This window comes from Centruroides sculpturatus, unplaced genomic scaffold, assembly GCF_000671375.1.
Source record: "Centruroides sculpturatus isolate CEXI.00-Female unplaced genomic scaffold, Cexi_2.0 scaffold1350, whole genome shotgun sequence".
NCBI classification, from domain to species: domain Eukaryota; kingdom Metazoa; phylum Arthropoda; class Arachnida; order Scorpiones; family Buthidae; genus Centruroides; species Centruroides sculpturatus.
In genome coordinates, this window is record NW_019385706.1 from 136992 (window position 1) to 150810 (window position 13819).

Sequence of the window (13819 nt, forward strand, 5' to 3'; positions counted from 1 at the left end):
ATTTTCTTTGGTGCTCAAACACAAAATTTATGCTACTATTTAAACACTTTGCGTTTTGTCATCTTTATTCAGTTGATACGAGTATTACTACACGTTTCGGGCTCTGNAGTGAGTGAAGAACTGTTCAATCTGGAGATACTTAATGGTAAAAGATGAGCTTCTGTCGTAAATACAAAGTCATCTATATCTAAAAGTAATTCTTCTTTGGAAGTAAACAATAAATATAAATATTATTTTTTAACGTTTTTCAATATTTCTTCAAAAAACTTTTCCTCTTATAAACACAAAATTAACATTCATGGCATGTATTAACCTTTTTTGTAGTATATTTACTACAATCACATTTATATCTAACAATCTGTAAGCAGGAAAATTGTATTGAATTTTAACTACGTTATAGTTTGTTTTATAACACTCAATCAATCTGTTGTGCTTACACCCAAGGCTTACTAATCAGTTATAACAAATATTACAAGATACGCCATACAAGACAAAACCAGGCAGACAGCATTATACGAGTTATCTCATAGATGGCACTAGTGGTTAGATTACTAACTTTGAAATAGCTTGCATGGGCAGTCAATGTGTTAAAATAATTAGCTTATGGTTATTAGTTGGTGTTTCTTCCACTAATTTTTAACTAATGTTCTGTATTTTAAAATTTGTACATTGATGTTCTATGAGTTTGTTTCCTTTTTGGCACACAAGTGGCCAAGCAGTCTTCGTACCCTGAACACTGGGAATTTGGTCATGGATTTGCGTCTCGCTCAGACAGGTTGGCTATGTGAAGTTTTCTGGTTTTCTCCACATCTGTAATGCCTAAATAGGGGCCAGTTTTCCTTAAAAAGACCTCTTGGAAGGCATCCCCCTAGGCAGATTGCCCAAGTGTTGCCATAACTTAACAAACAACAACAAGTTCCCTTTTTGAATTTCTATATTGAATTTAGGTATGTTCTATATTCTAATTTTTCCCCATTTGTTTGCCTGAAAAAATGGTAATGCACCATTAAATATACTTGCAAGTTTTTCATTAAATACAAGTATACTATTAAAAACTGTAAAATAAATACTAATTTTAATACCAAAAAACAGCTTTTTGGACTTATTTTATGTACAGTTTGACATCAAGTGTGTTTTCAACCTTTTCAATTTTCATTTCTTCTTTTTAATTCAATTTTTCTAATCATCTCTCTTTTTTCATAAAATCCTAATATATTTTTTAATATTGGAATAAGAAATACATTTTCTTAAAACAAATTGTTTTGAAAACATGTTTTCAGATGCATAGTTTATGCTTGTCTTATTCTGATGATATTGATATAACAAGAAACCAAGATGGTGCCTTTGATGATTTGATGTAAAACTGCACAATCTGATTCAATGATTAACTGTCAATCAGTATCAGTGGCTATTGGTAATAATGTGAAAACAATATAATCAGTATGAAAAGTTTTTTAATTGCTTTGTCACTTGTAAGTTTTATAAATAACTTTTTACTGCAGTAAATAATTGAATTACAAATTTACATTCCTGAATCCTGGAAAAAATCTCTGGAATAAATGGACAGGTTTAGTTTTAAAATTCTTAACAATTTCATATAATAATTAAACATAGGCTACATTACTCTATATCTTCACTGGAAAGGGAGATCTATGATGATCATGTGATTCATGGATATGATGAAAATCTCAAAGTAAAATTTATAATGTCTCATGTAATGAGCATGTCATATCATATAGCAAAATCTGAGTATCATAATTTTACTATGAAACTGTACATTTTTATTTTAATACTTATGATGATACTTAAAACTACCAATATACATGAAACACTGTTTAAAACTATATTATCCACAGAGACTCATTAATATTCAACCATTTGAGTATGCTGGAGTTTCTTTATAATTATTTTATGAAGTAAAGATAAAAACAATGACTTACAAGAAATAGCTAATATCCCAAATGTATTATTTTATCATTACAAAAATTTTGTGCTTAAAGTATCAATAGTTTGATCCTATTTTTCTTTGCAATGGCTCAAAATCATGTCACTTTAACATTCAGCCACTACAGACACACAGCAGTCATGAATATTTTTTCCACGTTGATATACAAGTCAAAGTTACCATAATGTATCATTTCTCATTCCTTCCATTGGAGAATTCATATTGTCTGGATTAAGCAAGTGCAATGCTTAAAATGGTGCAAAAAAGTTGCAATACAATGTTTGAGCAGCATCAGCTGGTAATCTTACACCACAAGAAGACTCCTCACACAGGAAGATTGCTCGTGTGTTAAATATATTAATACCACGAAGTGTAGTTGGTGATATCTTAAGATAATACCAAAAAGAACACAGAATATAAGATGTGCCACAGAAAGGTTAACCACATAATCTAAGTGACTGAGAAAGATGTCTGATTGTAAGAAAGGTGAAAAAAAAAGCCTATGACTGAATGCATCTAAAATTACAGTGGAGTTGTTTCAAGAATGTGGAAAGCAAGTGTATCCAAAGATGGTTTGGAGGGTCCTGTGAAATGAAGCCTAGAATAGAAGAGAAGAAAAAAAAATCCTATGTCAGCAATATGAATAGGAAGAAAAGTTGAACTTTGTAAACATCCATGCGATCAAGGAGTCAGAGTAGTGTACAGATGTCATCTTTGTAGATGAATATAAATTCAACATTTTTCAATCTAATGATAGAATACTAGTGTGGCACAAAGCAAATTAAAAAAAAAACAAACAAACTTTGCAGGCAACTGTAAAACACAGAGGTGACATAATGGTATGGTGTGTATATCTGCAGCTGGCATGGGTGAATTGAAATTTATTGTGGAAACTACAACAAAAGAACATTACCTAATAATTCTTAAAGAATACTTGCACAATTTTAGTAAAATTTGACAGATATTCAAATTTTATCAAAATAATGATCTCAAATATAAGGCATATATAGTGAACTAATGGCTTCTCTATAATTACCCCAAAGTTTCCAAAATACCCCTCAATCTCCTGATCCCATTGAGAATTTATGGGATGAACTCTGTTCTATATTTCAGAGAATGCCAATTACCTCAAAAAAGAACTGAAGAAGAGGAGGCTGACAGAATTGAGGCAGTCCACATACATCAAGAAAATTATTGCATAAATGCAAAATCATTTAAAGGCAGTGATAAAAAAATAAAGGCTACCCAACTAAATATTAAGACCCATTCATTATATTACAAGGAGACATAATATTTTCAACATTGTACAGTATAGTGACTGAATATTAAAATGGCTATTATTGTGGCTATCAAAAAGTTAGACAGCCATTGTTTCATGTAGATTTATTTTGAACTATACACATTTATGTGATCTTGTACAGAAAATAAAGATTCTTCTTTACATACCAAATAAATTTATTTTTATGAGAAACAGAAAGGGAAACACATTAAAAACATCAGCTGCATGGAGTAGCTGACTATTAAAGTGAATCTTTATGTAACTACACTGTCATAAAACTATTAAAATAAGTCTCATTTTTACGACTTATAATCCAAACGTCAACTATTTTACCTTATTAAATCTTTCCAAATAAGATTCTTCACCAAGTAGAATGTAAGCTTTAAGGCAATATTCATAATAGGAATCAATACCAGCTCCCACACCACTATCTATAACACAAAGTTTATTATATATATGAGAATATAAGCTAATTACTTTTATTTCTGTAATATTATAGAAAATTATTATATTTAATGTACCTATACATACCTCTTCTCACCCAATCTCCATTATGGATATTTAAGACAGTTCCCATTAAGTCACTTGTACGATGTCTTTGTTGCCATAAGTAATCCATTGATGCTTTTGCTTTTTCCTATACAAATTTATAATTTAACTTTAATACATAAATTATTTAAATATATAGATACAAATATAACAATCATCAAATATTATAAAATTTATAGAGTACCACCCACAGTCGTTCAAGGAAATGGACTCTGACACTAGGATTGAACACGTAGTATTTACTTTCTTAAATAAAATTTGAAATCTAATTTTGTAAATTTGGGAGTGCTTCAAATATGACATTAAAACAGGGTTTTATGTCGTTACAAGTAGATTTTTTAACATTGTCTAGTATAGTAAAATCGTGAGACCAGTAAACATTTGATGTTATAATCAGGTTAAACTGTATATTGTTTGTGCAAAATAAAAAAATAATTTCGGATGATACAATAGCCACGATTATTTTTTTCAAAGACGAGAAATTTTCGTTAGGCATCGACAAAAATTCAACCCGGGCCGACACGCAACAGAGAGAAATTTCGAAATTGGATAGGTTAATTTCATCGAAAATGCATGGTGGACGACCTGGATGACATGGTCGTGGCTGGCGAAGTTTAAACGATCGCGCCCAAAAGCAGCGATACCAAAGAAGATTGGAGAATGAGAAAGAGATCCGCTTTGAGTGTCAAAGTGATTCCGCTTAGTAATGTCTCTGAGACATAGTCGTGTCCCAAATACGGTTTTGCCGTTTTACTTGTTTAATTTAACCTTTTTAGTTAATATTTAAATAATATAATATTTTACCAGTATTATACAGTTGTCCAACAGAAGAGTAATCTATCTTATTTACAAATCTTTTCAAAATAGACAGTTTGACCGGGCCCTTCTAAAAACCGGGCCTAGACATTTGTCTCATTTGTCTATGCGATGATCCGGCCCTGGCCCCATACAGAGTTCCTACCATTATACAACAAAGGAAATGGAAGAGTAACATAACTACTAGAAAGTGTCTCTATATAACATGTCAAATTTCAAATGCCATTTATTTCAAGGTACATTTTTTGATTTCTTGTTTAAAAAAAATTTGTAATTAAAGATGATTTTCTTTTGTTTAAGTCATGCTGCAGTTTCTGCACTTCTCTTGTTTTCTCTTCATCATCACACTGAATTTTCTTCACACCAGAGTAAGCAATTGACTATAAAGTTTATGTATTAAAGGATCATTGCACTGAAAATGCTCAGTAAACTTTGTGAATAGTTCAGCACAGTAGCGTGCCATCATTGGAAGCAGTGGAAGCACCACTTCCCTTGTATTTTCTAAAAAATAAATACATATTGCGCAATTATTTTCATATTTTAACATATTTTGGATTAATTAAAATTAATATTTTATTATAACTGCATTATGTATCTTATTACAAATTTCTATACTACACATGAAAAAAACGATAAGATTGCTATTGTATATTTGAATATCAGTGGCAGAATGGAAGTGCTGTATTGTCAAATATGGGACAGCTTCCAAGCAGCCAGATTATAAACATTCGGGCATGCGCTTTACAGAGCACCAACCTCACCCAGTTTAGCTGTTGGAAGCTACACACACATATAACGCATCCAATGATTCTATCCCAGACTGGTTCTGGGCTGTTAGCCTCCTGCTTGCTAGATATTTGGCCACCCTCGCCTGATTATGTGAATTGCGAGTAGATTTATAACTTAACCCAACCAATAGAAATTTATGGGTATGTTTTTATGATAGTTCTGTATAGTTGACAGGAGTTTAAAAAAAAATCCATTAAAATATTTGATATTTTTATTCTGCTCTCCCATCTTGCCATCTTGTATTATTACAGATTTCAATGTTAAACTAGTGATATTACAATTTAGTATGTCCTATCTATAAGGGGATGTAGAAAAAACATGTACGATTCTTGTACAATGTTAAAAAATTAACTGTTACTTTGGCAGCATCATTTACAACTAAATTTAATGAATAAGAGAAATGCACAAGGTACAGAAAAAGCTCTAGAATTTATTTTCCTTAAATTTATGATTTATGTATCTGTTGTCATAAAAAATTTGTCTTTCCACTTCTTTCTCAAGACTACAAATATTCAAGTACAAAGTAACTGGTTTCAACTTATTTCTACTTAAGTAGTAGTCAAATAATTAAGAAATTAGGGAATTAGTGGCATAAATAAAACCCTGCTGAAAGAGCCGAAATTTTACTTAAACAAAAGCTTAACCAAACCAATCTCTAGCAGAGTACAGTGGGGACTGCTTTCTTTGTAATATTAAATGCAATGAAGATAGAATTTTTCCAGTTCAATGAGAGTGACCAAAAAGTTGTAAATTTTGGAAATTTCTGTGGACACCTGGTCCTAAAACGAATTAGTCAGAAATCAAATGACTATTAAGTTTATCATATGTAGATTTTTATAACTATGGTGAGAAACGTTTAAAATCTACAACAACCATCATATCTTTTGAGATATACTAGTGATGCAACAAAAGAGGTATTTGACATTGACCAGTACAGCACCCTGGGGATTTGGAAGTCAGCATATATGATGCACTGCATCCATCTCTGATTCCATCCATTAGCCACTCATGGGGAGTTATTTGGCTAAGTGGATTAAGTTTTAAAAAGTAAAGAACATTTTGTTATTTTTATGTACGTTTCTTTACAAAGCTATATTTAATTATAATTTTCTTTAAAAGTATATTCATACAATTGAAGAATATTTTGTGTCAGGTATGTACTGTACATCCACCACATATTCTATTTCACCAAGTAAGTTTTTATTATTTTATTTTTAATTGTAGCCCTTATATCATGGCTAGCAATTCAGAATGTAATTATGATATTACAAATACATTTAGAGAAGTCTGTGGTTTTTACTGGCTTAACGAACAAATGATATGAATGGACCCTAGACAATCACTGACGCACAATTAACTGATTGCCCTTGGAAGTTGGCTTCTTACAGAAACACAGCTTCCCTATCATCAAATGTCATGACATGCCACTGGTTCAGCACTAGATATTCCCAAATAGAGTTCAGCTTTGATGATAGAACACTTCAATGACTTTGAGATTATCTTATATGAAAACGCTATTCATTAAACTGGAATTCTTGAGGAATGTGCTTTAGGAAGTATAATATGAGTCCTTCCCATTGTTCAATCAGTCATTTTGCTGCAGGACCAAACATCAGTCATCTAGTTGATGAATACTTCATAAATTTGTTGTATGGCAAATTAAGTTTCTCTTGAATTTCTGTGTATTCATCCCACCTAAAGGGCTACCCATCAAAAAAGCTGTGTTGCTATGATGAGATCACCATCATCTCCAGCCAACTCTTTCAGGCATTTCAAAAAGGCATTGTGGATTGTATGAATGCTGCAAGTCTCTATGTTGATGAGGTCTTTTTTGCGAGTTGTCAGAATTTCCTCATTTATGAGACACAATACTTGTTTACATTTGGTCCATTGCATCCAATCATCAGTAATTTATCAAAAGGTAGATATGCATCTTCAATTGCAAGTATTATTTTTGATTTAATTGTTTCAGCATCTGCATGCCCAATAAATGAGGTCTGGAGATGCCTGCAGACAACTTCCTGTTTTCCTCTGACCAGTATCTAATCAGTATTTTCAGTTATTTTCTGTCTTCTACATTACATGTCTCATCATAAGAAATGCTATAATATGACCATTGTGCATCATCTACATTGATCAAAGAAATATGGGGCCAAAGCTTCAGTGATTAAGTATCTCATTTTTTGATGTGACAATGAGAATTCTTTTGGAAGATTTCTGCATACTTGGCATTGATTGTCTCCTTTATATGACATGATGCAAATGAATAATTGCAGGCTGTCATTTTCATAGTCCATATAAGCTCTGCAATGTAAGCTCCAACTTTTGTACTACAAAGTTGAAGCACTGTTTGTTGCAATGATTAGTGTTCTGAACTGGTACCTGAGTCTACAACATTGCTCACACTAGCAACACTTTCAGCACTAATACTTTGACATTGAGACATCTGAGGGGCAGTCATCAGTCTTAACTGCTTGGGACCAAAGGCTTCGTGGCATTTATTTATATGTTTCTTGCAGCTTGAATGTTGGAGGATTGCAGTATGGGGTGCGCTGGTCGCTAATTTGCTTCTGAATGCATTTACAAAAATAAATAAATAAATTCCACATGGGAAGTGAAAAAAAGCTAAAAAAGCAAGTTTGCCTCAGAAAAAGCTAAAAAAGAGAGGAGCTATGAAAAAAATCTAAAAAAGTGAATCACTTTAAGCCCTGAGCACAAGAAACATAAATGAAAGTTTTCATGAGTTAAAATTTACATCATTAACACTAGAATAAATCTAAACCAACATATTAAGCTAGAATTTAGTGTTAAAATAAAGCAAAGTCACATTACTTAATTTTCGTTAAATTTGTTCATCTAATTTTATAAATTCCAACTTTAAAAATACAATAAGGGATTTCTTGCAGAATTAAAGTCATTATCAAAAATTAAAACATAACAAATTTGAAAAGCTTCTAAAAAAATATTGAAGATAATTGCAGTTTTTAACATTTTTGAGTTACATGAAATTTATAATCTGAAGCTAAACATTTTAAATATAATATCCAGTTGTACATATGTTTCATTTACATACTATAAGCAATTTTAAATAAAACCAAAATTATGTCAATAACATCATCAATCTTTGCTTTAATAAAGAAAGCAACATAATTTATTCTATCTTTACATGTATATTCATGTCATCCATAGCAAACAATAGTAAAAACACTGATTTTAGTTTATGATATTATATTCTAATAACTACATCAATGATTATTCTGGCTCACTTACCTCATAAATAGTATTTCCAGTTAATCGACTCAGAGCTGCAAATTCCAATATCATTGTACCAGCACAAGCTGTGCAAGTTTCTCTCACAACTCCTAGTTTTGGTGATTTCAAACCATACCTTAAATTTATCTAAAAAGATAATTTAATTGTTGTACAAAATTCTAATTTTGAGTAAATGATATGTTTTATACAATAAAAATATATTCCACATTAACTGCATTTTAACATAATCAATTTTAATTTTTATATAATATCCATTAAATATTAATTTATGATGATAAAAATTATCACAAAATAAGAGTTTCTTGGTTTTAAGAAACATTAGCATCAATTACTATTTTATAATATTTAATAAGTTAAATATTTATAATAATGCAACTCTAGATCATATATTTCAAAATTCTGAAAATATTTTCAAAAATTATTATTATTATCCCTATACCATAAGTAATATTAATACTTAATTTATTCTTGTTTTAGTTTTTTTTACTTGATTTAAGGGCTTTAATAAAATTCTATATACAGGGGTTTCAAAAAGAATCATCTGATTTAAAAAAATAAATTTTAATCTGTTTTGATCGAACAATGTACTGTTAGAAAGAGGAAATTCTAGAGTTTTACGTGATTGTCGATGGGCAGCACCCAAATGCTGCGTTCACCTGTCACTTCCATATTTTCAAGATGGTGATTGGACAACAGAAATCATTTTGTGTTCTACACTTTATGAAGTATGGGTTTGTAACAACTGTTCAGTGTGATTTTCATCAACAATACAGTGTTGAACCACCATACTACCCAGTGCATTAGGATTAGATTCCCTAATGATGGATCAGCCATATGAGACCTATGATTCACTTTTATATAACTTGCCTCCAAGTTCGCCAGATCTCACTGTTTGCAATTTTTCTTATGGATTTTATAAAAGACTCTGTTCCTCTTCCAGCTACAGGGGTCAAACTGCATAACCACATAACAGCAGCAGTGACAGCAGTGAATCCAGACATGCTTGCAAAAGTTTGGAATGAATTTCACTACCATTTGGACATATGCCATGCATCCAAAGGGGGTTTTGAGCACCTAAGATTTAGTATGTAAAAAACTTCAAGATTAGCTCTGTAATATAAAATTAATCTTAACTATGTATCTTCATTACTTTTCATAATATAATCATTTTAAATTGGATGATTCTTTTTGAAACATCCTGTATAGTCTTTCTAAGTGTGAATCTTAGAAAAACTGAACATATAATCTTATAAAAGCCTTTATTATATTTTTTAAAATCAATTTTATCTAATATCAATCAATCAATCAACATTTATTTGCTATGGCTTTCGCCTTTGCAAAGGGGTTACAAAATCGTGTAGCGTTAATAATACAAAGATTGTTATACATGGTTTCAAAAAGAACAACAACACAAACAGTAAATGATAATAACAATAAAGCTTAATTAATAATGAATTATGTTAGCATATTTAATAAATAACAGAAAAATTTATCAGAACTTAAATTGTCGTCATATAAGCAAAACATATCAAAATCGGTTGTCAATAAAGTATTTCTTAAATGCTCGGTAATTTCGCAAGATACAAATAAATGGTGTTTAATACTTTCACAAAGTCTATTACATAATGGACAGTTAGAATGGGCAGATATATTCATTCTGCGCCTATTTAATACAATAGTATAATCGTTGAGACGTAACTGAATTATTAAAGATTTAATATTATATTTTAAATTTGATAATAAATAATATCGAGGTGTCCATGGAGATACAAAGGAAGTCTCAAGAAACCTACACTTTTTCTCAATATAATGAATGTCTTGGGTCCAATATTTATCCCTTAATGACTGAGACATTTCAGCCAGAAAAAGTTTTTTATCAGAAATTTGAGCATAATAATCAGTAGAGTAACCTAAATCATTCAATAAGCCTTCAACTGAGGAGGACCAAGTTTTAAACGAAGAATTTCCATCTATTAATTTCAACTTGTTATAGATCAACTTTCTAGGATCATAGTCTGGTAACTCCAAAATTTTACTCCAATATCTAAAAATGATCATTGTTAAACGTATAGCCATTGGTGGACGACCCAGTTCAAATCTTAAGACAGGTCCAGGCACCGAACGATTAATATGAAATATCGATCTAATAAATCTCAATTGCGTCTTCTCCAATTTATCAACGAAAGATGATCCCCAAATAGGGAACATATAGCCTATACTTGAACGTATCAAGGAATCAAACAATCGGTAATACGACTTAATGGAAGACTGTTTCATTCTTACCATAAGCTTTATTAAATTAGAAAGCTGAAGTTTATATTTCAAAAACAGTTTGTCTAGGTGAAAAGAAAATGAACCCTGTGGAGTAAAATAAATACCCAGATATTTATAGGACGAAACAATCTCCAACTCAGAGTTAGATAAATAGAATTTATCAGCCTTTCCCAGTCTACCTCCTCTCCGAAAAACCATTACTTTAGATTTAATCTCATTAATAAATAGTTTATTAGATTTACAGTAGTCTTGTAGAAGATCAAGTTTTTTCTGAAGACCAATAGGTGAATACGAAAATATTACAATATCATCAGCAAACAAAAGACAATTCAATTCTATCTCCGATGATATGGATATACCCATAGTGTTATGATTACAAAAAAATTCCGGAAGATCGTTAACAAATAAATTAAATAAAATAGGACTAAGTGGTTCACCCTGTGGAAGACCTTTATTAGCAGTTACCGTCTCCGAAAAACAACGATTAACTTCAATTTGATAAGTGGTGTTCGAAAACAATTGTCTTATAAGATTAATAAAAGATGATGATATACCTATCTGAGAAAGCTTCGACCATAAAATATCATGGTCTATTGCATCAAACGCCTTTGACAAATCAATAAATCCAATGTATAGTTTCCTCCGCTTCTTAGTCAAAATTAATTGCAAAATTCCAAGAAATATAAATAAATTATAGCCAACACCTCTATTCACTACAAAAGCATCTTGACCGATAGAAATAGTATGAGACCGCTCAAGCCAGAGTCGCAAACGATTAGCCAATAACGTAGAAAAAATTTTTCTAATTACACTAATTAACGATATCGGACGATAATTCAAAGGATCAAACCGATTACCCTTCTTATATATCATTTTTAAACANATAAAATATCATGGTCTATTGCATCAAACGCCTTTGACAAATCAATAAATCCAACGTATAGTTTCCTCCGCTTCTTAGTCAAAATTAATTGCAAAATTCCAAGAAATATAAATAAATTATAGCCAACACCTCTATTCACTACAAAAGCACCTTGACTGATAGAAATAGTATGAGACCGCTCAAGCCAGAATCGCAAACGATTAGCCAATAACGTAGAAAAAATTTTTCTAATTACACTAATTAACGATATCGGACGATAATTCAAAGGATCAAACCGATTACACTTCTTATATATCATTTTTAAACAAACATTTTTCCAAGTAATAGGAAAAGAGTAATTAGTTTTAAAATTATTAAATAAAGATAGCAAATCATTTAAAATATTAATCGGAAGGAATTTAATCATCTCAGCCTTTACAGCATCTAATCCAGGGGCTTTGTTATTTTTTAGAGATTTTACTACAAATTGTAATTCATCAAATGAAAAATTTTCATCGAGTAATGGATCTGTATTATCATTAGTACAAATAGATAGTACAGCTAAAGATGGCCCAGAAAAAAAAGTTTTCAAATAAACCGACCAATCAGAAATAGAAATGTTATTATACACAACTTTGCCGTTTCTAAATTTATTAACAATTTTCCAAAATTCAGCAGAGTTTTTAATATATGATAATTGAAAATTAATCTTATTCCAAAATAGTTTATTTTTGGCTTTACAGAGAGATTTAAAAGTTTTTTCCAAATTAGAATAAATAATAAATTGTTGTTTACTTCTTGATCGCCGAAATAAACGTAGAGCACGATTCTTCTCTCTCTTCAATCGTAGGCAATCAATATCAAACCAAGACTTTACAAATTTTCTTGAGCAGTCATATTTGACATACATATTACTTTGAATTACAGACTCAAGAATCGCATCAACAAAAGACGAATAAAAAGAAAAAGAATCCAGAAAAAATCCGCCTTTAATTTCTGCATATCGCTGAGTGACACTATACAAATACTTGTCCAAACATGAAGATCTCCACACATAACGACATATTTCAGTAGGCAATTCATTGCTGAAAGGAAGAGAATCAAACCTGAACTCAATGGAAATAGGAAGATGATCAGAATCAAATTTATTCAAAACTTTAAAGTCGACCAAGTTATCAACTAATTCAGGATTTGTAGCTATCAAATCAATAACTGATGCACCCAAAGAGGAAATAAATGTAAAATTAGCAGGGAAATCAGTAACGAATCGACCATTCAATAAAATCATACCATAAGATTTGATCAAGTTCAAAAATCCTTTTCCTCTATAGTTAAAAATCTTATCTTTAGATTTTCTAGTATTATAAAAATTTCTATTAGAATCTAAATATAGTGTATTTAATTCGGAAGCAATTCTAGCGTTGGAATCACCGAGAATCAAAATATCATTAACATCTTTAAGATCCAGAATCAGTCTATCAAGATACTCAATCAATGAATCGTATTTATGAATAGATATATAAACAAGAACAATTAAGAGCCCAGGACGATCTCTAAACAGATGTTTATCAAATGTAAGTTTAGCTATAATAAAGTTATCAGAGAGATGACAAATTTCTAACTCACCAAGTTTCTGAGACACCACTAAAAACAAACCTCCAGATGGTCTTCCAGGTCCCTCAAGTTTATGAGCTAACATTTCAATGAAATAGAATTGAGAGTCCAGTGATGAAAGAAGGGTTTTCAACGAAGATGTCATCCATGATTCAGTTATGCCAACAATATGATATGATAATATAAAATCAACAAAACTTTTGTCAGAAAAGTTAGCAAACAATGAACCCTGACTGTTCCATGATAATGTCTTTAACGTATAGAAAACCTCTGAATAAGGAATAACAGTTGAATTTTTTAATTCTCGTCCATTTGACGATCCGACGATTTCCCTAGTGATAAAAAAGGTTCAATCTTCATCAGCTTATTACTTAATAAATCAAACGTAAAGTTTTCTCCATTAATTGTTAGACAATCA

The 13819-nt window shown here is 30.7% G+C and overlaps 1 protein-coding gene across 1 annotated transcript in view; it reads right to left on the minus strand.

Moving 5' to 3' along the window:
- Positions 1-8772, minus strand: part of LOC111641368 (ER degradation-enhancing alpha-mannosidase-like protein 3) — a 34844-nt gene extending 26072 nt beyond the window's left edge. The window contains exons 1-3 of the mRNA XM_023387523.1: positions 8649-8772; positions 3756-3861; positions 3558-3655 (exon numbers count right to left, since the gene is read on the minus strand). Coding sequence (XP_023243291.1) covers positions 3558-3655; positions 3756-3861; positions 8649-8702 — 258 coding nt within the window. The 5' untranslated portion in view covers positions 8703-8772. The remainder of the gene's footprint in view (positions 1-3557; positions 3656-3755; positions 3862-8648) is intronic.
- Between the last annotated feature and the right edge of the window lie 5047 nt (positions 8773-13819).